The sequence below is a fragment of the Aotus nancymaae genome, unplaced genomic scaffold (assembly GCF_030222135.1).
Source record: "Aotus nancymaae isolate 86718 unplaced genomic scaffold, 86718_ANA_hifiasm-v0.15.2.pri h1tg000040l, whole genome shotgun sequence".
Taxonomy (NCBI): Eukaryota; Metazoa; Chordata; class Mammalia; order Primates; family Aotidae; genus Aotus; species Aotus nancymaae.
Window position 1 is genome coordinate 58,986,939 of NW_026988454.1, and position 27,822 is coordinate 59,014,760.

Below are 27,822 nucleotides of genomic sequence, written 5' to 3' on the forward strand. Positions count from 1 at the left end.
GGCTGGCAAGAGGCAGGGACTAGGCTCTCAAGAACCTTGAAAAACACACTAAGTTTGTATTTTATCCTGAGGGAACTGAAAGCCTTAAGCAGGGGAAGAGTGTGATCAGATTTAGATGTATTCAGTTTATGAAATTTCAGAAACAGGAAAACACTGCATCGCTAAAACCCTCTTATAAACATATTTCATATGCCTTTCTGAGGACTGTGCTAATAATTCTCCTTCCAAAGTCTACTTTTTTTAAATTTATTTTATTTTATTGAGAAGGAGTTTTGCTCTTGTTGCCCAAGTTGGAGTGCAAGGGTGCAATATCGGCTCACCACAACCTCCACCTCCCAGGTTCAAGTGATTCTCCTCCCTCAGCCTCCCAAGTAGCTAGGATTACAGGCATGAGCCATCACACCCAGCTAATTTTGTATTTTTAATAGAGATGGGGTTTCTCCACATTGGTCAGGCTGGTCTCAAACTCCCGACCTCAGGTGATCTGCCCCCTCGGCCTCCCAGAGTGCTGGAATTACAGGCATAAGCCACTACACCTGGCTTTAATTTTTATATTTTCAGAGATGAGGTGTTACCATGATGACCAGGCTCATCTAGAACTCCTGGGCTCAAGTAATCCACCTGCCTCAGCCTCCCAAAGTGCTGGGATTACAGGCGTGAGCCACCACATCCGCCCCCTCAGTCTATCTGTAAGAAGGAAATGCTAAACTAGTAGACTGTAGAATTATATTATCCAGAAAAGTTGTAATTTTTTCAAAATGAAAAAAAATAATCAACTAACTTGGCCAGGCACGGTGGCTCATGTCTATAGTCCCAGCACTTTGGGAGCCCGAGGCGGGCAATCACTTGAGGCCAGGAGTTTGAGACCAGCCTGGCCAACATGGTGAAACCCTGTCTCTACTAAAAATACAAAACTTAGCCGGGCGTAGTGGTGTATGCCTGCAGTCCCACCTACTCAGGAGGTTGAGGTATGAGAATTGCTTAAACCCAGGAGGCGAAGGTTGCGGTGAGCCAAGATGACACTACTGAACATGGTGTGGTATGTGACACATGTGTGACAGCCTGTGTGACAGATCAAAACTCTGTCTCAAAAAAACACTAACCTGTTGAAATATCTCACAATTACATGTAAAATATTTTCACAATGGAATATTACAAACAGGCAAAATTGAAGACTATATGGAACACCTCATTACCCACCCTTCAGCCTTATCAAATCTATGTTGACATTCATTTCAAAATTTAATAAAGCATTAATTATAGTTGAAGCCCCCCTCTTTTGCCCTTCCTCCTCAGTATTAACCACCCGAATGTATAGTTTATCATCTCTATGCTAAGCAACATTCCATTTTATAAATACATTCTGATTTGTTTATCTAGTCTTATGGCATCTGCTAGTTATTTCTGAACCAAAAGACTCTCCTTTATCTATTTTTCTACTAGGATGCTTGTTTTTCTATTATATGGTAGGAGTTCTTTATATATTCTTTATTATTATTATTATTTGCAGAGATGAGGTCTCGCTATGTTACTCAAGCTCGTCTCAAACTCCTGACCTCAAGCGATACTCCCACCTCAGCCTCTCACAGTGTTGAGATTATAGGCACGAGCCATTGTACCAGGTCAGGGTTCTTTATATATTCTAGAGAGCAACAGAGTCAGTATTTTTTTTTTTAGATGGAGTCTTGCTCTGTCACCCAGGCTGGAGTGCAGTGGTGCGATCTCAGCTCACTGCAACCTCCACCTCCTGGGTTCAAGCGATTCTCATGCCTCAGCCTTCTGAGTAGCTGGGACTACAGGCACCCGCTACCATGGCTGGCTAATTTTTGTGTTTTTAGTAGAGACAGAGTTTCACCACGTTGGCCAGGTTGGTCTTGAACTCCTGACCTCAGGTGATCCACTCGCCTCAGCCTCTCAAAGTGCTGGGATTACAGGCGTGAGCCACCACACCCGGCCCAGAGTCAATTATTTTTGATGAAAATCTTTTCTCCCAGTTTGCTGTCTACCTCTTCACTTTTTCTATGGTACTTTTTGTTGACTAGAAGTTTTAAATTTTAATATAGTCAAATGTATTGGTGTTTACCTTTATAAGTTGGACTTTTTAAAACTTTTTTTTTAATTTACAGGACAACATGAACATATATATTGGACTTTCATATCTTGTATAAGAAATTCTTCTGGCTGGGCACGATGGTTCAGCCTGTAACCCCAGCACTTTGGAAGGCTAAGGCAGGTGGATTGCTTGAGTCCACAGTTTAAGACCAGCCTGGGTAACATGGTGAGACCATGTCTCTACAAAATACAAAAAAGTAGCTGGGCGTGGTGGTATGCGCCTGTAGTCCCAGCTACTGGGGAGGCTAAGCTGAGAGGACTGCTTGAGCCTGGGAGCTCAAGGCTGCAGAGAGCCATGACTGCACCCCTGCACTCCAGCCTGAGCCACAGAGCAAAATTCTGTCTCGAAAAAATGAAAATAAATTATTCCTTTCCCCAAGTTCATAAAATTACTACTCTATATTTTCTTCAAGAAGTTCTAAAGTTTCACTTTAAATTTAGGGCATTTATTTCTAGAGGTAAGTACCTAATTTTATTTTAATCTTCACATAGATAACCAATGATCCCATCCCAATTTAGTGAATAGACCATCCTTTTCCTACTGATTCGCAATGTCAATTCACAATAATATATCAAGTTTCCATGTATGTTCTGAACTTTCTATTTTGTTCTATTTGTCTGTTTGTCTATTTAATGAAACAGAGAATAGGTCCTTTTGAACAGAGGCAGGGATACAATACAGTAATGGAATATTAAACTGGAAAGCTAGACTAGGTAAAATTCAAGCAGGACTTTGAATACAATTAACGATCTACCAGGCCTTTTATCTAGTCAGGTAGCAGTCAGCTAGAGCAAGGGCCAGCAAATTATGGCCCATGGGCTAAATCCAGCATGACACCTGTTTTTGTAAATAAAGATTTATTGGAATACAATTATTTATGTATTGCCTGTGGCTGCTCTGACTGCAATAATAGAATTGAGTAGTTCTTTTCCATCTGCCTCAAGCATTGTTCTTGGAAGGGTGAGGAGGGGGGATCCAAATAAAAGATGGTAGGATAGAAGAGGAAGCTGAAAATAAGTTCTCATTAGGAAAAAACTGAAAATTATCTGGTAGAGGGCAGGACAAAAAGGAAAGGAGTTTTGCGGCTCCCAATTCTCAGGTCTCTTGGGCTATAATGTCTCCTCCCAAGAGATGAAAAAACCTGGCTGCCTACAAACCCCTGATTAATGGAAACAGAGATTTTCAGAGTAGCTCCATACTCTATTTAATTCTCTCCCTCCCTGACTCTAGAAATGCTTGATTTGGCTGCGTAAAAGTAATTCTAATTATAGTGATTTACATGAACTACTTACCATTTATGCCTAATTACCTCACAGCACAATAACAATTATGCATACATTAAATGTGTCAGATTAACCTGGTTGTAAATTTTATTCAATAACAAAAGTAAAGTGTTTATAAATGCTCATTCTTCATAGTTTGTTGCTCATATGGCATGGTCATCTGCTCACAACATCTTCAAATGTTAATTTATTAGAGAAAACATTGTTACATAGGTAGGTGAAAGCAGCCTGGTAGTCAGTCACCAATTTTTTCACGTTGGTTAATCTGGTGTCTTATGAAGAAGGTACACTTTAATATTATAGCACAGACTTACAGAGAGTTTCTTAGGAGTATAATGAGGGGAAAAAAATAAGTCCACCATAATGAAATTTATTTCTGCTTTGTTTCGTTTTGTTTTTTGAGACAGTCTCTCTCTGTCGCCCAGGCTGGAGTGCAGTGGCATGATCTTGGCTCACTGCAGCCTCAACCTCCTGGGCTCAAGTGATCCTCCCACCTCAGCCTCCCAAGTAGGTGGGACCACAGGCATGTACCACCATGCCTAGATAATTTCTTTTTGGGTAGAGATGGGATCTCCCTATGTTGGCCAGGCTGGACTCAAACTCATGGCCTCAAGCAATCCTCCCACCTCAGTCTTTCAAAATGCTGGAATTATAGGCATGAGCCACCACACCCAGCCTATAATGAAGTTTAAATATGTGTATTAAAAACAAAATCCAAAGTTCAAAAAATCATAAATCCTACTTAGCAGATGTCTTAGTTCATTTTCTGTTGCTTATAAGTTTCAGATATTCTAAAATTTATTTATTTTTTAAACAGGTAGTAATTAGCTGAATTTAATGATAAAATGAAGACTTTGAGAAATAGCATTGGTTATTTAAAGTACATGAAAATGGGCAGTCAGTGCTGCTCAGCTTTCCTCCAAAATAGCTGAATGTGTATCACAGCAGCAGAAATGCTATAGCTAATAAAAAACTTAAGTTCTTGAATGATCTGTCTTCTCATTAGCTGTTCTGATGGCCTATCAGAAAGAGAGTGTGGCGTGGTCAAACGTGTTGTGCCTTACAGTTTCCACTCTCCTTTCAACAATGTCAAGGTTTCATACCCAAGGCAAAAGTTTACAGTCCAAAGTCAGAGTTTTATCTTCAGAAACTGAGTAATTTATAAAGAAAAGGAATTTACGGACCAGGCGCAGTGGCTCATGTCTGCAATCCCAGCACTTTGGGAGGATGAGGTGGGTTGATCATGAGGTCAGGAGTTCAAGACAATCTTGGCCAACGTGGTGAAACCCCGTCTCTACTAAAAATACAAAAATTAGCTGGGCATGGTGGGGTGCGCCTGTAGTCCCAGCTTCTCGGGAGGTTGAAACAGGAGAGTCACTTGAACCCAGGAGGTGGAGGTTGTAGTGAGCTGAGATCATGCTATTGCACTCAAGCCTGGGCAACAGAGTGACACTCCATCTCAAAACTAAAAAAATAAAAAATAAAGATTCAGTGGATTTAGGAAACTATAAGGGCCAAGAGCAGTGGCTCATGCCTGTAATCCCAGCACTTTGGGAGGCCAAGATGGGAGGATTGTTTGAGCCCAGGAGATCAAGATCAGCCTGGACAACATGGCAAGACCCTGTTGGAAGGAAGGAAGAAAGGAAGGAAGAAAGGAAGGAGAGGGAGGGAGGAAGGAAAGAGAGGGAGGGAGGGAGGGAGGAAGGAAGGAAGGAGAGAGAGGGAGGGAGGAAGGAAGGAAGGAAGGAGAAGGAGGGAGGGACAGAGGGAGGGAGGAAGGAAGGAGGGAAGGAAGGAGAGGGAGGAAGGGAGGGAGGAAGGGAGGGAGGAAGGGAGGGAGGAAGGAAGGAAGGAAAGAAGGAAGGAAGGAGAAGGAGGGAGGGAGGGACAGAGGGAGGGAGGAAGGAAGGAAGGAGGGAAGGAAGGAAGGAGGGAAGGAAGGAAGGAGGGAGGGAAGGAGGGAGGGAGGAAGGAAGGGAGGGAGGGATAGAGGGAGGGAGGAAGGAGAGGAAGGGAGGGAGGAAGGAAGGGAGGAAGGAAGGAGAGGGAGGGAGGAAGAAAGGGAGGAAGGGAGGAAGGAAGAAGGAAGGAAGGAAAGAAGGAAGGAAGGAAGGGACAAATACTATTAGAAAGAGATGTTGCTCTACCTACTAAACATTTATTCACATGCACTAGGATTTAACAAATAGGATCTTTTACTAGACACATTTGAAACTCTACCTGATATATCAAATCTTTCACTTACATTAGATTTCAACTACCCAATAAAACCTGGGTTATTTACTAGCTGGCCCATCATAGCCAACTCATATATCAAAGGTGAAAGTATGGAAAAGTACCCTTAAGAAGAGCCCATGAATGTTTAAAAAACCACCGTTGTTGAATCAGCAATCAAATAAGTTAACAATTACAGGATACTTGTGAATGGATGGGAATTCACCAACCACTGTAAGACGAGCCCTAGGGATGCTACAGAGTAGTGAGGAGGGATAAAAGGAATATTATTCCAGGAGGCCCAAACAGACAGATCACTTGAGCCCAGGAGTTCAAGACCAGCCTGGACAACATGGCAAAATCCCATCTCTATTTAAAAAAAAAAAAAAAATTAGCTGGTTGTGGTGGCACACACCTGTAGTCCCAGTTATTGGGGAGGCTGAGGTGTGGGATTTGCCTGAGCCTGCGAGGTCAAGGCTACAGTGAGTCATGATTACATCACTCATTCCAGCTAGGCAACAGAGTGAGACCCTGTCTCAAAAAAAAAAAAAGGAATATATTTCCAAAAGGAAGAGGACTAGAAAGGGAGCAAGATACGAAATTCAGGAAAGCAGTTCAAGTCTCAGATAACCAAAATATCCAGTTGAGTACAACATGTTGTTTCCCGACTAGGCCACATAACCAAATTGTTATTTTAGTTGGAAGCCCAACTGTATGACAACCTACATAATTACAGAGTTTTATACATTATGGTTTATATACTGCATGCAAATATATCTCTCTATATATATCACATATAACTAGATATGCAGTATATAAGCAGTCTATATGTTTCAAACTTTTTGGTTCTTTATTCACCTATAAACTTTGAGAAATATGGGAAAAAGAAGTTCGTCATCAAAAGGAATAATTCCTCATTATTACCTATATCCATTGTGCTGGACTGGTCACTCATGGTGCCTGCCACACTCACAGTCCATTTCTGAGAGCAACTGCCATGCTCAGGGGAGCAGCCCTGCATGGGACAGTAACTGGAGCGCCAATCTTTACGCTGGTTAATGACCTCTAAGAAACCCAATGTGAAAACTCTACCCAAACAGGGATGAAGTCATTGGTTGGCCTATGAGATCCTTACTCAGGAATTTAAACTACAGACACAGAGAGAGAATTAAAAAGTTGGGGCCAGGTGTGGTGGCTCATACCTGTAATCCCTACACTTTGGGAGGGTGAGGTGGGCGGATCACAAGGTCAGGAGTTCAAGACCAGCCTGGTCAACATAGTGAAACCCTGTCTCTACTAAAAACACAAAAAATTAGCTGAGTGTGGTGGTGTGCACCTATAATCCCAGCTACTCGGGGAGGCTGAGGCAGGAGAATCGCATGAACCCGGGAGGCAGAGGTTGCAGTAAGCTGAGATCGTGCCATTGCACTCCAGCAAGACTCTGTCTCAAAAAAACAACAACAAAAAAAGGAAGTTGGTAGAGTGAACAGAAGTGGAAGCAGACATGAAAGGAAAGGAACAACAAAGTAAGTGGGTGCTATGATCTCAATGTTTGGATCACCCCAAAATTCATATGTTGAAGTTCTAGCCCCCAAAGTGAGGCTCTTAAGAGGTAGGATCTTTGGAAGGTGATGAGGTCATGAGAGCAGAACCCTCCTCGGTGGGATTAGTGCCTGTACAAAAGAGGCCTGAGGGAGCTCATTTGTCCCTTCAGCCATGTGAGGACACAGTAAAAAGACAGCTGCCCATGAATAGTTAAGCAGGCACTCACCAGACACTGAATTTGCTAGCACTTTGATCTTGGCCTTCCCAGCACCCAGAACTACAAGAAATAATTTTCTGTTGTTTATAAGCTACCCAGTTTATGGTATTTTATTATAGCAGCCCAAGCGGACCAAGACAATGAATGACATGAATGGCAGAGCACTGTAAGGCCTAGCTGTGTGATGGAGATGTCTTTCATTGCTATGTTCTTGTATAATCTTATTCTAAATCTCCATTTCTTTCTGCAATCTAAATGAATCTCTATTTCTTTCAACTAATAGTGTTAACACAATGGGAAGACATTTTCTTTACACAAAAATAAAACTAATTATACTCTCAGGAGCTTTTTTATAAAGCAAAATTATTTTCATTCCTTTTTGTTTGTTTGTTTTTTATTTGTATTGTAGAGACAGGGTCTCCCTATATTGCCCAGGCTGATCTCAAACTTCTGGCCTCAAGCTCTCCTTTCACCTTGGCCTCCCAAAGTGCTAGGATTACAGGTTTGGTCACCACACCTGGCCCTCATTGTTTTTTTTTTTAAGACAGAGTCTCACTCTGTCACCCAGGCTGGAGTGTAGTGGCATTATCTTGGATCACTGTAACCTCCACCTCCTGGGTTCAAGCAATTCTTCTGCCTCAGCCCCTGAGCAGCTGGGATTACAAATAGCTGCCACCATGCATGGCTAATTTTTGTATTGTTGCCCAGGCTGGGACTGTAATTTGGCTCAGGCGTGCCTGTAGTCCCAGCTCCTCAGGAGACTGAGGCCAAGGTGGGCGGATTACCTGAGATCATTCGAGATCAGCCTGGCCAACATGACAAAACCCTATCTCTACTAAAAATACAAAAATTAGCTGGGTATAGTGGCGGGTGCCTGTAATCCCAGCTACTCAGGAGGCTGAAGCAGGAGAACTGCTTGAACTCAGGAGGTGGAGGTTGCAGTGAGCCAAGATTGCACCACTGCTCTCTAGCCTGGGCAACAGAGCAAGAATCCATCAATCAATCAATCAATCAATCAATATAAATAGACGTACTAGTCACATCCATGCAGGAATTAGGTTTTCTTTTTTAAAAAAAAAAAAAAAAAAAAAAAAGGGCAAAACAGCCCTAAAACCAAAGTGAAACTGAAGAGAGTGATCAAGGTAGAAAGTTGTTAGCTGGGTAGAGTGCCGTGGTGTTCCCTTCAGATATCTCATCACAAATACAAGGGGTTCCCAAGAGAAGCATCCAAAGAGATGAGGACAGAATATAAACTGAAATAGGCATTGCTCTCCCCAGCCGGATGCTTGCCTAGGTAAGAAAATGCATAAGCAGCTGCCAGAGCAGCGTGTGAAGAGTTCATGGGAGAACTTGACATACATCCCCAGGAGAAAGGGAGTATTCATGACAAAGACAGAAACTAGTGCCTGCTTCTTACTTGCAGAAGTCTGAGGACAGGAGGCTGACTGAAGCTGCCCATGGAGAAAGGGGTGGAAACAAAAGATGTTATGCTTCCTGTGGCTTTTACAGACACCATAAAAGATGACCTAACAAGAAATGTCCCAGGCTGGGCGTGGTGGCTCACACCTGTAATCCCAGCAGTTTGGGAGGCTGAGACGGGTAGATCACTTGAGGTCAGGAGTTCAAGACCAGCCTGGGCAATATGGTGAAACTCCATCTCTACTAAAAATACAAAAATTAGCCAAGTGTGGTGGTGCATGCTTGTAATCCAGTTATTTGGAAGGCTGAAATGGGAGAATTGCTTGAACCCAGGAGGTGAAGGTTACCATGAGCCAAGATATCATGCCACTGCACTCCAGCCTAGTCGACAGAGCAAGATCCTGTCTCAAAAAAAAAAAAAAGAAATGTACTGAAAGGACCTCACCCAAGAAGGCTAAGGGCAAGGGCAAGGTGGTGTCAGCAGAATGCGGGCTTGTGAGTTGCTTCCCCAGAGGTGTAAGAGGTTAGTCAAAGATTGGGGAAGTGTGGAGGTCTCCATGGGAGTCTTGAAGAACTCACCCGTAAGCCCCTCAACAAAGAGCTAGCATGTCAGCAACTACCATACAAAGGCCTCAATAACAAACTAGTCACTTAAGACTGCTGCTTCATTCTAATCTTTCATTCTTCTCCTTCTGACCCTGGAGAAGTCAGGCAAACAGAGAAAGAAGGAGGAAGAAAAGGGAAAGAACACATCACTCTTCCTTTTCCACTGCTGATCCCTGGATGAGGCCTGAGCTAGAGGAAAGGGAAAGCTTTGATTTCCATAGAAGGTTTTATTTAGGCTGGACTGCATTTTTTAAATACCTAAATATGAAGCTATTGAAATCCCTGAAGGCAAAAGAAAGCTATGGAACATCAAAAGGCCGGGAAAGGGGATCCGATAGAATTTGTGTAAAGGAACTGGTGGAAATTTTTCAAACTGTTTCATGGCTGAGCCTTACTGTATTGCATCCATTTTAGAAAATGCTTACACTTTTAACCGTTTAATCTTTCATATCATATAAGCCTCACCTTTGAAAAAAGCCCTTCTGTTTCTATATTGTATCCTTTAAGGTCCTCGTGTAATTTCTGCAAAGATTGTATGACTCTTCTTTGATGTTCATCATCCTTTAGCTCATGAGCTCTGATCAGAAAATCATAGTGGTCCAGAGGTCCATGACAAACAGCCAAAGCTTTCAAATAAGTCTCTGAAGTGGCAGTTGGGGTCATGCTCTCGGATGTCTGAACCGTATAGGCTATAAACAAAAACATATTAAATTTTAGACTTTCTTAAATATATTTCACAGTGCTCTACATACGTTTCTTAAGGGTCACATTCAAACTTTTAACTAGTTATTAGTGTATCTATTTGAGCAGTTTTTGTAAATGTCATTTTGATAAAAATAACATAAAACACATCTTAAGCCAGGCACAGTGGCTCACGTCTGTAATCCCAACACTTTGGGAGACCGAGGCAGGGGGATCACTTGAGGTCAGGAATTCAAGACCAGCCTGGCCAAATGGTGAAATCACATCTCTACTAAAAATACAAAAATTAGCCAGGCATGGTGGCAAATGCTTGTAATTCCAGCTACTTGGGAGGCTGAGCCATGAGAATTGCTTGAACTCAGTAGGCAGCAGCTGAAGTGAGCAGAGATTGTGCCACTGTATTCCAGCCTGGGTGACAGAGAAAGACTCGGTCTCAAAAAAAAAAAACATTTTAAACAATGAATATATTTCTAATTGTTTTATTTTAACAAAAGGAAACAAACCCCAAATCCCTAAACTATAATTGTAACCTCTCTTCCAGAAAGCCTATTCCTACTACAGCTTCTACTTTGCTTCCAGTCCACTAAAGGAGCCACCTGGGTTCCTCATCTCCTTCCCAAAGCAAGGGAGCTGCCTTTCTTTGAGTTAGCCCTAATTCTAGTTCTTAAGCACCAAGGCAGAGACTTCAAGATCAGTCCCAAGAGTTTTCCACTGCTCCTTAATTCTCTACCCAAAGACAACACAACATTCAGATATTACAACATCAATTTCAGCCCTCTGCTTCTAAGATCTTTTTCCCTTTTCTATAATCTTTAGGGGGCTGGACACAGAGCTGAGACACAGCAAGAGTGTCTGCTTCAAAGCAGGATGGTGTTCTGATCCTATTTTTAGCCTCTCCTGGGAAAGAAATGATTGTGGCGAGGTCCAACCGTAATTTCATTCCTTATCTGGGGCAGGTTTAATGAGCAGCTAACTCCTTCCCTACTGTTTAGAAGCCACAATAAGCAGCAGCAACCTGGCATATTTTTCAGAACAAGATTTCCCAAAGGTACTCTGCCAGCGTTTTATTCATTTCATTGAACATCATGTTTCCTTTGTCACAATAACATAAAAATTACTTTAGCAAAAAGAATTAACAGTCACAATGTTAGTTCCATGTTTCCCCAAAAGAGGGGGAAAAGTTCTTAAATATACTACAAATGTTGGAGACAGGGATGGCTGTCTTCCATTATCTGTTCCCCCTTTCTAAGTAGAAGTTTTAGCTGGATGCATGGCTGCCCAGATATATATTACATCTCCTGGCCTCTCTTGCAGTCAGGTATGGCCATGTGAGCAGGTTCTAACCAATGGAATGTGAGCAGAAATGTGTGTAGTTCTGATATACACCGTTAAACGAAAAGGGCATATCCTCCTGACTTCCTTTTCCTCCCCTCTCTCTAACTGGAGTAAAAGTGTAATGACTGCAGCTGGAGGAGGCAACGAGATGCACACAGAATGTTGAGTAAAGCAGAGCAACAAGATACACAAAGCCTGGTTCTCCAACAACGCTGAGCTGCCAAACCAGCTCTGGATTGCCTACCTGGATTTTTACATAAAAGAATAATAAACTTCTGGCCAGGCATAGTGGCTCACACCTGTAATCCTAGAACTTTGGGAGGCTGAGGTGGGCAGATTTGAGCTTCAGGAGTTCGAGACCAGCCTGGGCAACATAGTGGGACCTCATCCCTAGTAAAAATAACAAATTATTTTTAAAAAAAATTTTTTTTAATTAGTCAGGCTTAAAATTAGCATGTGCCTGTAGTCCCAGCTACTTGGGGAGGCTGAGGTGGGAGAACGACTTGAGCCCAGGAGTTTGAGGCTGCGGTGAGCTATGAGCACACCACTGCACTCCAGCCTGGGCAACAGAGCAAGAATCTCTCTCCAAAAGAAACAAAAAGGGAATAATAAACTTCTGTCTTGCTTTTAAAGTAGTGTATAATTGGGGTCTCTGTTATAGAAGCCTAAGTTGCACCCTAACTGATATAGGTGCTTAAGGCCTGTAAAAGAGAATCTAAGGGTCTCCTGGAACACTGGGCCTCACAGCACCAGGATGAGGCTTGGGGTTCAATGTTAAAGCTGGAGATGCAGGTTGAGAGTTCCCTAAATGTTTCCAGCAATTTGAGATATTTGCCAGTGTGGCATAATAAGAAATATATTTGATCTTTGTCCCTGGTTCTTGGTACAGAGTTCCTAAAACCCTTGGAATTTCCTGAGTAATAGGAGTGTTTTCTGTTATTCATTGCATCACATCTGAGTTCATGTTAAGGAGGTGACGCTAGGGTGGGGCTGGTAGCCAGAAGGACCAAGTGGGTAGAAGGTTGGAACTTTCTTCCTCACATACTGACCACAGGAAGGTGGGGCTAGAGATTGAGCTCTGTAAACACTCAAGGAGACTTGGAGAGCTTCTGGTTGGTGGACACATCTAGGTGCATTCACCTCCTAGGTATCCCCCTAGGCATCTCTTCCACTGGGCTTCCTGGGTTATATCCTTTATAATAAACCAGTAAACATAAGCAAAATTTTTCCCTGAGTTCTGTGAGCTATTCTAGCAAATTGTTGAATCTAAAGGGAAAGGAGGTTATGGAAATTCCCAAATTTGCAGTTACCACGTAGATATATGGGTAGCCTGGGCACCCCATTTGTAGCTGGCAGGTGAACTGGAAGCATTCTGTGGGACTAAGCCCTTTTACTTGTGAGATGTGATGCTCACTCCAAATAAAGAATGTCAGAATTGAACTGTTGAATACCCAGTTAGTGTTACAGGATTTGAGAATCTCACAACCAGAGAAAAATGCTCTTCTCTATTCACTCTTTTAGATTTCTGGAGTCAACCAAGTGAAAAACCTCAGAGTGATTACTGATTTATTCCTCTCCCTCCCACAATCCTATTCACTCTTCAATCAGGTTCTCGGCCAATGAATCATCAATGCTACTCAATTTTGTATGTGAAATACTCTCTAATTCATTCCCTCCTCTCCTTCCTCATCCTACCACCACAGCTTGTGCCCTTTAAAGGAAGCAGGGATCTCTCTTAGGGCCTGCCATGCCCCCCCAACCCCCAATATAGACATAAAGAAAAATCTGGAATTCCTTCAAGGGAAATTCCAGACACCTAGCTAGCTTTGAGAAGTAAATAAGCCACTTGATAAGCAAAAAGATAACAGTAGCTCAAAATAGTGGCCAAGGAAGTTAGGGATGTTCCCTATAGAAACTAAAGATAACATCTTAATATATGTCATTGAGTTGTTTCTCAGAAATTCCAACCCCTACCAAATGGATCCGCTGGCACACAGACCTCAGATAAAAGGGAACTGAGGACTGAATTCTGACCACTGCTCTTTGTTCTAAATTTCTTCCTGTGGGGCCTAGAGGAGGTTATGCTCATGAGCCAGAGCTAATATTCTTTTCTGTTGACCTCAAATTTTTAGATAAAGCTTTCTTTCCTTAACCAATTGCAAATCAGAAAATCTTTTAATCCAGCTTTGATCTGTAGGCTACTCCCTTCAAAATGCCCCATTATGTTAAGTCAAATCAATGTACAGCCTCCATGTATTGATTTATGACTCTGATTATCACCACTGTGCCAAATTTACCACCACCTCGATCTGTGAAATATATTCTGCCAACTCCAAGGCTGATCTTACTAAAATCCAAATGTGATTTTATCAATCTTTGGCTTGAAATTCATCTCACTGTTTAAAGGAGTGGTTTTCAAACTTTATTTTAATAGCTGTACTTTTTTTCATATAAAATCTTCCATCAAATCCTCAATTTATTAAAGAGAAAAGTGAGAAGGTGGGGCACAAAGTCCCACCTTCTTCATATCCCCCTCATTCACATAGCCACACACCCCTATTTCCCAACAGCCTCACTTTAAAGGATTATATTTAGTACAAATAATGTACAGAAAAGGGTTAACACAACAGGCCCGAGACTACCATCCACAGAGCATATTTATTTATGTCTCAAAATTGACAAATAAATAAATAATACCTAATTTTTAAAAGCTGAGGCTGGGTAGAGTGGAGCACATCTGTAGTCCCAGCCACTTGGGAGGTTGAGGCAGGAGGATCCCTTGAAACCAAAAGTTGGAGGCAGTAGAGCATCATGATCATGCCTGTGAATGGCCACTGCACTCCAGTCTTGGCAACACAGCAAGACCTCATTTCTAAAATAAATAAAAACAAAATAAATAAAAATTGTTTTGGCCAGGCACAGTGGCTCACGCCTATAATCCCAGCACTTTAGCAGGCTGAGGTATAAAGATCATTTGAGCCCAGGAGCTTGGGACCAGCCTGGGCAACATAGTGAAACCTTTGTCTCTACAAAATATATATATATATTAGCTAGGAATAATGTTATATACCTGTAGTTCTGTAGGGATTACTACTAGTAGGAACTACTGTTACTTGGAGTGCTAAGGTTGGAGGATAACTTGAGCCTGGGAGGTTGAGGCTACAGTGAGTGGAGGTTGTGCCACTGCACTCCTGCCTGGGTGACAGAGCAAGACCCTATCTAAATAACATAACATGACATAACATAACACAACATAACATAGCATAACAAAGAAATTGTTTAAAAGTTAGTCACAGAAAATATCAGGATTGTGGCCAAAACACTGTTTCTCTTGGCATCTGCCTTTGGAGAGGCTTAAAGTCTTTCTACTTTTATTTTCACTAGCCTAACATCTTGATTTAATAGTGTAGACTTCATTCCCAGTTTTCAGAAATGAAAACCAAGGTACGCTGAAGATGAGGCATAAATTCCACTAGGCAGCAGAGATAAAAGGAGAATCAGTCAGCCAAGATACTCAAGGCTGACAGATTGGCCAGCTTAGCCCTGGATAGCAGCTGTATAAATTGAAACACAAAAGACTTCTCAAAAGCTGCACTAAATTAAATCTGTTACTACATCAGTGTACACAAATTATGTGATGCTGCTGCCATATTATTTTGATTTGTATTAATTTGTCTTATTGTACTCCAAATGGACAGTGGGAAAATGCCATTCGGAAGTTCCACACACTAATCTACAAACATAAATGGAAGATTTTAGGAACCCAAAAAGCCTGCCCTATTCTTTCGAATACTTCAGTTTTGTACCTTATTTCACTATATTCTCCTAAACTAAGTTTCAGGAAGATCCTACTATACTCCACAGCTCACTTGCTGTAAGATTTAGTCAATATCTTGTATCATACATCTGAATAACCTATTAAATCTTCCTCAATATTAAAACAATTACTCCTATTTAGTTTTACTTTCACCAGAGGGAAAAAAAATGAGTTTCCTCAGGCTTTGTGTATAGTTGTAATTACTTTTATTTTCTCCAACTTTTTTAAGTAAATGTAACCTCAAGATTTTATTATCTGCATAATAAAACAAAAGATGATGCTTAGAAACTGGATCAACACTTGGCCCTTTCTCTTATCTCTTTCCAGTTCGTAATGCTTGCATCTCTTGTGGCCAGCATTCTCTTAGATCTGCAGTTGGACTCAATGCATTCAAGTCTCAGTACGGTCTTTGTGTTTCAGCCTTTTTCTGGAAAATCAGCTTAGTCTGCCTGTGATTATGATAGCTACTTTGCTTCCTGTCATAACGCCACTTTCCTTGGGCACACAGAGAATCCTTGCTTTTTTTGTCTTGGTCTTGTTGTGAGGTTGGTGCTTGCCATATGCCACACATCTTACAGAAAGTCTAGAGGGTTTTAGACACAGTCACCATGTTTATGGAAATGCTATCTGCAAGAAAAGAAGTCCATTTTCACCTTAAAACATAAATTTGAAACAAATAAAATTCTCCTCAAGCTGTAGAGTCCCAAGTTTATGCTAATATGCTCCCCTTAACTAATCTCACTACATTAACAAATAATATATAATAAACTGAACTTGCCTTTGCAAAATTATGACAGTAAGAGAAATCTGACATAGCCAACTCCGCCTTGCTTCTGACCTCCAAGCTGTGCTTGATCATTCCTGGGTACAGGCCAAGCTAACTTTGGGAGAAATTTAGTTTACAGTTTTACTTTAAAGCAATTATGAAAATATTATTGCTCCCTCCTTAAAGCTAACCCCTCCTTGCTCAAAAACCAAAAGCCAACTTTGTAAGACTAATGAAAGCCTACAAGAATAAAATTATGGGAGGGGCCTGAACTCTGCTAAAATGTAGGCCAAGTTTCTATAATCCCTTACTGCTCAGGGGTCATGTGGCCACAGGTCACAAGATTTGTGACTTCTCCAACTGCTTCTACAAATAACATCACTGTTATACAACCTAAGATTGGTTTTGCTGAAATGTCTTTCAGACTGACCCCACCTGGACTCATGACTCATGACTCAACTGGTCCTGTTGTCCCACCCAGAGGTGGACTCAGCGCATGAGGACTGATTTCTATAACCCTATGATTTCATCCCCAACCAATCAACAGCGCCATTCCCTAGCCCCTCGCCCTCGAAATTGTCCATAAAAACCCTCAGCTCCAAGCCTTCAGAAAGACTGATTTGAGGGATAATTCCAGTTCTCCTGTGTGGGACTCCGTTGCATCACTTAAACTCTTTTCTCTACTGCAATGCCACAGTCTCAGGGGATTGATTTTGTCTGGGCAGTAAACAGAAAGAACCCGTTAAGTAATTACAAATTTATAATTATGCTCTTCTTAATGGTACAATCCAAAAATGAAGAGGCAATGCAAATTGTCCATGATACCCTTACAAGAATTGTTACATAATAAATATAGGGTTTTTTTTTCTTAACAAGGTCTTGAGTTAGCGTCCATGACAGACTTAAGGGGAGATAGGTGTCTGGAAGCCTCTTGAAATTAAAAGAAAACTATCTATTGTATATTTCAAAATTAATAATGGATTTTAAATGGTCTCATCACAAAAATATGATAAAGAGGTGAGGTGATGGATTTGTTATTAACTTGATTTAATCTTTCTAGAACATATACATCTGTTAAAACATCAGAGTGTACCCTATAAATATATACAATTATTATTTGTCAATAATTTATGAGTTCTTTAAAAGAAAATTATATGTAAGTATGTTTAATCTGAGGCAAGTCCTCTAAATAAACTTCCAGATTTTTAAACAAGATAAGAACCAATGTTTTATTTTATTATTTTTTTTAAACAGGGTCTCTCGTTCTATGGTTCATGCTAGAGTACAGTGGCATGATCATGGCTTACTGCAGCCTCAACCTTCCAGGCTCAAGCTATCCTTCCACTCCCACCTCCCGAGTAGCTGGGACTACAGGTGCATACCACCATCCCTGGCTCACGTTTCATTTTTTGTAGAGAGGGGTTCTCCCTATGTTCCCTAGGCTGGTCTTGAACTCCTGGGCTCAAACAATCCTTCCACCTTGGCCTCCCAAAGATCTAGAATTACAGGCATGAGCTACCACATCCGGCCCAAGAACCACTGTTTAAAAAAGAAGTGTTGAACTGGACACAGTGTCTCATTCCTGTAGTCCCAGTACTTTGGGTGGCTGATCACTTAAGACCAGAAGTCTGAGGTTACAGTGAGATTATAACACTGCACTCCAGCCTGGACAACAGAGGAAGCCCCTGTCTCTAAAGAAAAAACAAAAAAGAAAGGAAAGAAAAGAGAACAAAGGAAGGCAGGCAGGCAGGCAGGCAGGCAGGCATAGATAATCTGAGGCCCAACCAGAGCCCTCTGAATCAAAAGTTGCATTTTCAACAAAATACTTAGGTGTTTTACATGCACATTAAAGGTTGAGAAGCACTGTGCCAGGGAATGATCAGAGACTCCTACAGATTATCAGGAAAAAGCCTTTCTATGAAAAACACATTAAGTTGACATCTGAATGCCAAAAGGAGTCACCTATGAGGAATATCAAGGAAAACATCCTAGCCTAAGGTTATAGATGAAGCAAAGTAGAAATGGAAATGAGCTTCACATTTTCAAGGAAGAGAAAGGGAGTTTATGTGGTTGACACAAATGAGCAATGTAGAATAAGTGCTACAAGAAGAGGTTGGAAAAGACAATAAGAGGCCCAGCGCAGTAGCTCACACCTGTAATCCCAATACTTTGGGAGGCTAAAGTGGGCGGATTACTTAAGGCCAGTCTGGCCAACATGGTGAAACCCAGTCTCCACAAAAAATACAAAAGTTAGCCGGGCATAGTGGTGCATACCTGTAATCCCAGCTACTCATATGGCTATGGCACAAGAATCACTTGAACTCAGGAGGCAAAGTTTGCACTGGGCTGAGATCACCCCACTGTACTCCAGGCTGGGCAACAGAGCAAGTATCTGTCTTAAAAAAAAAAAAAAAAAAAAAAAGTACAACAAGCACTAAATGATGTAGGACCTTAAAAGCCATGGTAAGTAATGCAGATTTTGTAAATAGGATTGAGAACAAGGAGAAGGTTTTTTAAATTATTATTCTTTTCTTTATTTCCCTTTATTTTAAAATTAAACTTAACCCCTCTAAGAAGCAGAAGGTTTTGATCAGGGTACAAGATATTATTGAAAGATAATAAAGATTGATAAAAGATTACTCTAGAAAATAAGACTAGGAATGCAAAGTGGAAGCAGAATATGTGAATTATATAGTATGTAAATTCTTTTCCTTTTTTTTTTTTTTTTTTTGCGATGAAGTACTGTTCTTGTTGCCCAGACTGGAGTATAATGATGCAATCTCAGCTCACTGCAATCTCCACCTTCCAGGTTTAAGCAATTTTCCTACCTCAGCCTCCCAAGTAACTGGGATTACAGAAGCCTGTCACCACATCCACTAAATTTTTGTATTTTTAGTAGAGATGGGATTTCACCATGTTGGGCAGGCTGGTCTCGAACTCCTGACCTCAGGTGATGTACCTGCCTTGGCCTCCCAAAGTGCTGCCATTACGGGCCTGAGCCACCGCATTCGGCTGTGAATTATTTTCAATAAAACTACTATGTATTTTTTATGTAGAAGTAGAAATTAGGATACTATTCAAATAGTTGAGTTAAGAGATATCTATGGGCTGGACTCAGTGGATCACACCTGTAATGGCAGCAATTTAGGAGGCCGAGGTGGGCAGATCAGTGAGTCTAGGAGTTCAGGACTAGCCTGGGCAACATGGTGAAACCCTGTCTCTATTAAAAACATAAAAATTAGCCAGGCGTGGTGCTGCACATCTGTAGTCCCAGCTACACAGGAGACTGAGATGGAAGAATCACTTGGGCCCAGGAAGGTTGAGGCTGCAGCGAGCCATGATTGTGCCACTGCACTCCAGCCTGGACAACAGACTGAGACCCTGTCCCAATAAAGAAAAATGAAAGAGAGAGAGAGAGAGAGAGAGAGAGAGAGAGCGATATTTATGATTTAGACCAGAGAGTTAGCATTGTAGGTTAATGGACCAAGATCATGTAGCTAATAACAGTAGCAATTGCTAAACTTTACTGAGTATTTACTAAGTACCAGGTTACTTTTCTAAGGAATTTCTGTACATTAACTGAATTGATCTTCACAACTACCCTATGAAGTAGGTACTAATATTATCCCTACTTTAAAAATGAAGAAACTGCGGCACAGAAAGGCAAAGTAACTTGTCCATGTTCCCAAAGCCAGGAAGTGGCATCTGTGCCCCCCTAGCATAGCAGGCAGGCAGGATGTTATAGTAATGAAAGGAACGTGGGCTCTGGAGTAATAATCTCTGGGTTCCTCACCTGACTCCACCATTTCAGCTCTCAATTATGATAATGTTGTTCTCCACGGTGGACTGAGCATGTGATCACCACCCTGGCCAATGATGCCTAATGGGGAAGTTATCTTCTGGCAAAGTCTTCCCCAAAGCTCCTAAAAGGGATTTACTCTTTCCTGCCTTTGTACTTCCACCTGTGAAATCAGGATACTTGGACTACTGCGTCTTAGGAACAGGAGAGGAAGGCTGGGTGCAGTGGCTCATACCTGTAATCCCAGCACTTGAGGAAGCCGAGGTGGGAGGATCACTTGAGCACAGGAGTTCAGGGCCAAAATAAACTATCATCTATGATCACACCACTGCACTGTAGCCTGGGACACAGAGCGAGACTCTATCTCACAACCAAAAAAAGAACACAAGAGGAAACATTGTTGACACAGGCAAGACAATCATGATCTTGACACATGTCATAAAGCTTAATCATATTGACACTGTTTTCACACAGCTAGGGTGATAATAGCAAAAGGAATATGTTCTTTGATGCTTTAAGTTGGACTAGATTTAATATCTTTATTGTATTGATATCCTTTTTTATTATTATTACTTTATTTTAGAGACAAGGTCTCACTCTATTGTCCAGGCTAGAGTGCAGTGGCTCAGTCACAGCATTGCAGCCTCAAATTCCTGGGTCAAGTGATTCTCTCAACTCAGTCTCCCCAGTAGCTGGAACTACAGATACACACTACCATGCTTGGATAATTTTTTATTTTATTTTTTTACTTCTTTATAGAGACAGGTTCTCACTATGTTGCCCAAGCTGGTATTGAACTTCCGGCCTCAAGTGATCCTCTTGCCTCAGGCTTCCAAAGTGCTGGGATCACAGGCATGAGCCACTTGCCTGGCCTCTATATTTGATACTCTTTAGGAACTTAGGCAAAATGAGGGACCAGAATCTTTCAATAGAAGGTAAACACTGTCTTTTAAAAATTGTATTTTAGGACAGGTATGGTGGCTCATGCTTGTAATACCAGAACTTTGGGAGGCCAAAGCAGGTGGATCATCTGAGGTCAGGAGTTTGAGACCAGCCTGGCCAACGTGGCAAAACCCAGTCTCTACTAAACATACAAAACTTAGTTGGGGGCTGGGCGCGGTGGCTCACGCCTGTAATCCCAGCACTTTGGGAGGCCGAGGTGGACGGATCACGAGGTCAAGAGATCGAGACCATCCTGGTCAACATGGTGAAACCCCGTCTCTACTAAAAATACAAAAAATTAGCTGGGCATGGTGGCGTGTGCCTGTAATCCCTGCTACTCTGGAGGCTGAGGCAGGAGAATTGCCTGAACCCAGGAGGCGGAGGTTGCGGTGAGCCGAGATCGCGCCATTGCACTCCAGCCTGGGTAACAAGAGAGAAACTCCGTTTCAAAAACACAAAACAATAAAAATAAATAAATAAATAAAAAATAAAAACAAGGCCGGGCACGGTGGCTTACGCCTATAATCCCAGCACTTTGGGAGGCCGAAGCGGGTGGATCATGAGGTCAAGAGATCGAGACCATCCCGGTCAACATGGTGAAACCCCATCTCTATTAAAAATACAAAAATTAGCTGGGCATGGTGGCGTACGCCTGTAGTCCCAGCTACTCAGAAGGCTGAGGCGGGAGAATTGCTTGAACCCAGGAGGCGGAGGTTGCGGTGAGCCGAGATCGTGCCATTGCACTCCAGCCTGGGTAACAAAAGCGAAACTCCGTCTCAAAATAAAATAAAATAAAAAATAAAAACAAAAAACTTAATTATCCTGGAAAGAATCAGTTTAAAAAGTATCAAATAGAGAGTTTGGTAAAGTAACAAATGGTTCAAAAATAATGATAAAGTGACTATAGTATACAAAGATCTGTGCTAGAAACTGCAAATACAATCAGTGGCAAGCTGGATGGATGCTGTTAACTACACTTGAAGCAGTGACAGGTGGGCGTGATGGAGTGTCTGTAATCCCAGCTACTCAGGAGGCTGAGGTGGGAGGATCACTTTTAAGGTTTAAGACCAGCCTGGGCAACACACCAACACACCCATCTCAAAAAAAAAATAAAAAGAAAAGGTAGACAAAAATAAGTGGATAAACAACTCTAATAAACTGTGGAATGTCATAAGGCGAAGGGATCGATGCCATAAGATCATGGGGCCAAAGCTAGTAACCTAGGTTAGGGAGTTTAGGAAGGGTACTCAGAGGAAATGATGCTTCAATTGAGACCAGAAGGGCAGACAGAAATGAGGGAGGGAGGAAGGGAGATGTACTAGCCTGAAAGAAGGCCTAGAAACATGACAATGTGGAACACTAAAGAAAACAAAACAAAAACAAGTTCAGTTTGGCTGACATGTAAAGTCAAAGCAGAGAAGGGTAAGCGATGAATTACTGGAGGAGTACAAGGGAGCCAGGTGAGGCAGGGCCTTGCAATGATACGCAGCTTGAATTTAACCCTAATGACCTTAGGAGCCACTTAAAAGTTTTAGAGTGCAGTGGCTTATGCCTTCTCTTAAGCAAAAAAGAAGGATACTGGAAATGGAGAAACACATTTTAATATCTTTATCTTTCAGCATATCATAGATAACCATTTGGAAAATACAATAGAAAAAAAAGGATCCCACTCACAATTACAACAAGAATTCTAGAATAAAACTAATATTAACTTCCAGGCACAATGAGACACTTGCCTGTAGTTGCAGCTATTAAAAGGGTTTAAGTGGGAGGATTGCTTCAGAGCCTAGGAGTTTGAGACCAGCCTGGCCAACATGGCAAAACACCATCTCTACTAAAAATATGAAAATTAGATGGGTATGGTGGCACACGCCTGTAATCCCAGCTACTCCGGAGGCTGAGGCACGATAATCACTTAAGCCCAGGAGGCAGAGGTTGCAGTGAGCTGAGATCACCCCACTGCACTCCAGCCTAGGTGACAGAGCAAGACTATGTGTCAAAAAAAAAAAAAGGTGAAAATACAACTCACAGAATGGGAGAAAATATTTACAAATCACATCTCTGATAAGGAATCTGTATCCAGAGCACATAGAGAACTTTTGCAGCTCAACAATAAAAAGACAAATGCAATTTCTAAATGGACAAAGAATTTAAGTAGACATTTCTCCAAAGATAAATAACTGGTCAATAAGCACATGAAATTATACTCAGTATCACTAGTCATCTGGCAAATATAAATCAAAATTAAAATCAGATACCATTTCACATCTATCTACTAGGATAGCAATGATAAGAAAGATAGACAATAACTAGTGCTGGAGAATGTGCAGAGAAATTAGAACCCCCATATACTGCTGATGGAAATGTAAATGATGCAGGCTTATTTGCTGTCTAGTATAATAACATCTCCCCCCAGGTAAAAAGCTGGGAAGGCTTGTTTGCAACCGTTATAAAAGATGAGGTTTCCTAAGCTTGGGGTTCCTCAAATGTGACACAAACCTGCTGAATATACATCACCCACCTGGGCCAATCTCTGAATAGCCCTATAGGACTTGAGGAACAAGGGGAACTGAGGCACACATAAAGCTCCCATTGCCTGCTGGTCTATGATAAAGTTCTTTGTCTCTGATCCAGGAGTTCCATGTCTTTTGCCAATATCCATGAAACAGTAACCAGCTAAAGTGTTATCTTGCAAGCTGGGTAAAATCTGAGACCCCTGAGAGTTGTTCACATCAAGAATTGTAATTAACATGTAATCAAGATGTAATAAAAATTTTAAATTATGAATAAGATACTATACATTCTTTTTTCTACTAGGTCTTAAAGATTTAGTATTTGACACCTGCAACACATCTCAAATTGGAAGCTAAATTTTCATAGAAAATATTTAATTTGTATTTAGACTTCATAAAATCTATAGTTGAGAAAAAGTAGGTTCACTTTCCCAAGATGTTCCAAAAATATTTAAAAGTTTTGCAATGGCTGAATAGTTTTCCAACAGCAGAAGCAAGTATCCTTAACTATCCTTTTCTTTTTTTTTTGAGATGGAGTCTTGCTCTGTCACCCAGGCTGGAGTGCAGTGGCATGATCTCAGCTCACTGCAACCTCCGCTTCCCGAGTTCAAGCAATTCTCCTGTCTCAGCCTCCCGAGTAGCTGGGACTGCTGGCGCCTGCCACCATGCCCAGCTAACTTTTGTATTTTTAGTAGAGACAGGGTTTCACCATATTGATCAGGCTGGTCTTGAACTCCTGACCTCAGGTGATCCACCCACCTCAACCTCCCAATGAGCCACCACGTCCAGCCTAAGTATCCTTTTTAAATTTTATATTTAAGTTAACTAAAATTAAATGAAATTAAAAATGTAGTTTCCCAGTCATATTACACATTTCAAGTGCTCAGTGTCCACATGTGGCCAATGGCTATGGCATCAAAACTCAGGTTTAGTCAATTTTGAAAAAGAACAAAGTTGGAGGACTTATACAACCAGATATTAAGACTTATTATAAAAACTACTTTTAGGACAGTGCGATACTGGTACAAGAATAGACCAATGGAACAAAATAGAAGCCCACACATACATGGTCACTTGATTTATGTCGAAAGCAGCACTGCAGTGGCCCAGAAAAAAAAAAAGATACTCTATATAAAAAATGTTGCTGGGTCAATTGGATATCCATACAGAGAAAAATACATCTTGACCCTAAGCTAACATCATACACGAAAATTAATTCCAGAGGTATCATAGATCTAAACATGAAAGGTAAAACAATAAAGCTTCTAAAAGAACACATAAAAATAGCTTCATGACCTTGAGGTAAGCAAAGACTTCTTAAATAGGACACACATAAAAAGACTGCTAAATTGGACTACATTAAAATGTAGAACTTCTTCAGCTGAGCACAACCCTGTAGTCCCAGCTACTTGGAAGGCTAAGGTTGGAGGATCACTTGAGCCCAGGAGTTCAAGGCTGCAGTGAGCTATGATCACACCACTGCACTCCGGCCTGGGTGACAGAGCAAAACCCCATCTCTAAAAAAATTGATATTAAATAAGTAGAATAAAATTTAGAACTTCTGTTCATGCAAATACTCCATTAGCAATGAAAAAGCTAAATTGGACATGGTGGCTCACACCGGTAATCCCAACACTTTGAGAGGTCAAGGTGGAAGGATATTGTGACGCCAGGAGTCCCAGAACAGCCTGGGAAACAGAGAAAGATGCAGTCTCTGCAGAAAATTTTAAAAATTAGCTGGGTGTCGTGGCACATGCCTGTAGTCCCAGCTACTTGGGAGGCTGAGGTGGGAGGACTGCTTGAGCCCAGGAGGTCCAGGTTGCAGTGAACCATGATTGTACCACTGCACTCCAGCCTGGATGACACAGAGAAATCCAGCTTCAAAAATGAAAAGCTGGCCTTACACCACTTATAAGATAAGAGATAAATGAAAAAATAAAATTAAAAAGCAAGCTACAGACTGGGAGAAAATACTTGCAATCTATGTATCTGACAAAGGACTTACATCAAGATTATGTAAAGAACTACAACTCATTAAAAATAAAAAATAATATAAAAAAATTTAAAAAAGAACAACTCATTAAGAAATAGACAAAGTGCATGTCACAAAAGAGCCTATCCAAGTGTCCAGTAAATATATAAAAGTATTCAACCTCAAAATGTATCAGGGAAAAGCAAAACAAAATCATGAGATATCAGTATACACTTATTAGAGTGACTAAAATTAAAAAGAATATCAGCTGTTGGTGAGGATGCACAGTAACTGAAATCTCACATTGAAATGGAAATATACATTGATATAACCATTTTAGAAAACTGGTCTTGTCTACTAAAGCTGCACAAATGTATAAAATACGATCCAGCAATTCTTTTTTTTTTTTGAGATGGAGTCTTGCTCTGTTGCCAGTCTGGAGTGCAGTGGCGCAATCTCGGCCCATTGCAACCTCAGTCTCCTGGGTTCAAGTGATTCCCCTGCCTCAGCCTCTCAAGTAGCTGGGACTACAGGCACACACCACCACGCCAGCTAATCTTTTGTATTTTAGTAGAAACAGGATTTCACCATGTTGGCCAGAATCTCAATCTCCTGACCTCGTGATTCACCCACATTGGCCTCCCAAAGTGCTGGGATTACAGGAGTGAGCCACCGCACCTGGCCTGATCCAGCAATTCTATTCTTTGGTATCTGCCCAACAGATAGCATACATATATACACCAAATATATGTACAAACATATTCAGAGCAGTACTATAAATAGTAGTCAAAAATTGGAAACAATCCCAATGTTTAAAACTGTAGATTGGATTTAAAAATTGTAGTATAACCTTTGGGAGGCTGAGGCGAGCGGATCACAAGCTCAGGAGATCAAGACCATCCTGGCCAACATGGTGAAACCCCGTCTCTACTAAAAAATACAAAAATTAGCTGGGTGTGGTGGCACACACCTGTAGTCCCAGCTACTTGGGAGGCTGAGGCAGGAGAATTGCTTGAACCTGGGAGGCGGAGGTTGCAGTGAGCCGATTGCGCCACTGCACTCCAGCCTGGTGCCTGGCAACAGAGCGAGATTCCGTCTCCAAAAAAAAAAACAAAAAAACAAAAAAAGGTTAAAAAAAAAATTGTAGTATAGAAAGTCAGTTTATATGCACAGGAAAAAAGTTGTTCTTTTTTGTTTTTTTTTTTCGTTTTTGAAACAGAGTCTCACTCTGTCACTCAGGCTGGAGTGCAGTGGCACGATCTCGGCTCACTGCAACCTCCTCCTCCCAAGTTGAAGCGATTCTCCTGCCTCAACCTCCTGAGAAGCTGGGATTACAGGTGCGTGCCACCATGCTCAGCTAATTTTTGTATTTTTAGAAGAGACAGGATTTCACCATGTTGGTCAGGCTAGTCTCGAACTCCTGACCTCGTGATCTGCCCACCTCGGCCTCCCAAAGTGCTGGGATTGCAGGTGTGAGCCACTGTGCCCAACCTCATTTATTTTTAAATAGAAAAAATAACAAATCAAATACAAACTGGAGAGACCTGTTTTAATAACTCCAAGAATCACAAGTGAAATATGAATGTGACCTGACCACCAAAAGTTAATGCAACAGGACACACAAAAGGTAACCTACAACAGGGCTCTAGGCTGACCATATTTGAAGGAATATATTGTGATTTGGGGGTCACACTTTCAGAGTGTCATTCAGAAAGTAGATAGTAATGTCAAGAAGGGAAGGAGTTCAAGGATCTAGAAACTATGTTATGAGACTTGACTGACAGCACAAAAGACTGCTGATATTAACAAGACACTTAGTATACAACATCCCAGCATATGGATGGCAGCAAGAAGTACGTGGGAAATGAATGAATGGGAGAAATATAATAAGCCTTTAATATTTTAAAGGTGATTAAATGAATTGGGACAAAGTGGCACACAGTAATTTGATAAATGAATGAGTAAATGAGTAAATAAATGAATGAAATATTATGTCTTGATATGTTAAAAGAGCTGTCTCACATGGAATCAGGATTAGTGTTATATATACTATACCTGAGGAAAGAGTCAAGATGAATGGCGAGAGTTTACAGAAACTCTCAAATTTCAGCCTACTTAGAGTTTTCTCAAAATTAAAGCTACCCAAAAATCAACAGGATGCCTCAAAAAGAAGCAGTTAAGGCAGAAGCTACATGTCTAATATTGACTATATGGCCCAGAGGCCTTCTGTAGCACTAATACTCTATAATTCTATGAAATGCCATCTAGAGGCTGGGCACAGCTGCTCACATCTGTAACCCTAGCACTCTGGGAGGACGAAGTGGGTGGATCACCTGAGGTCAGGAGTTCAAGACTAGCCTGGCCAATATGGTGAAACCCCATCTCTACTAAAAATACGAAAATCAGCCAGGCGTGGTGACAGGTGCCTATAGTCCCAGCTACTCAGGAGGCAGAGGCAGGAGAATTGCTTGAACCCGGGAGGTGGAGGTTGCAGTGAGCCGAGATCACGCCACTGTACTTTAGTCTGGGTGACAGAGCAAGACTTCGTCTCAAAAAACAAAACAAAACAAAACAAAAAA

At 41.3% G+C, this 27,822-nt stretch overlaps 1 protein-coding gene across 6 annotated transcripts in view; it reads right to left on the bottom strand.

Annotated features, from left to right (window-relative positions):
• Positions 1–27,822, bottom strand: part of AFG1L (AFG1 like ATPase) — a 251,746-nt gene that overhangs the window by 214,728 nt on the left and 9,196 nt on the right. For 5 of the 6 annotated variants that reach the window (XR_010336653.1, XR_002478506.2, XR_010336654.1 and 2 more), the window contains exon 2: positions 9,863–10,086. Coding sequence is in view for 2 of the 6 variants with exons in the window: in XM_021670497.2 (XP_021526172.2) it covers positions 9,863–10,086 (224 nt within the window). In the remaining 4 variants the exon portion in view is untranslated. Of the gene's footprint in view, positions 1–9,862; positions 10,087–14,131; positions 14,307–27,822 lie in introns of those variants that run through there. The other variant, XR_010336655.1, reaches the window with a different exon arrangement.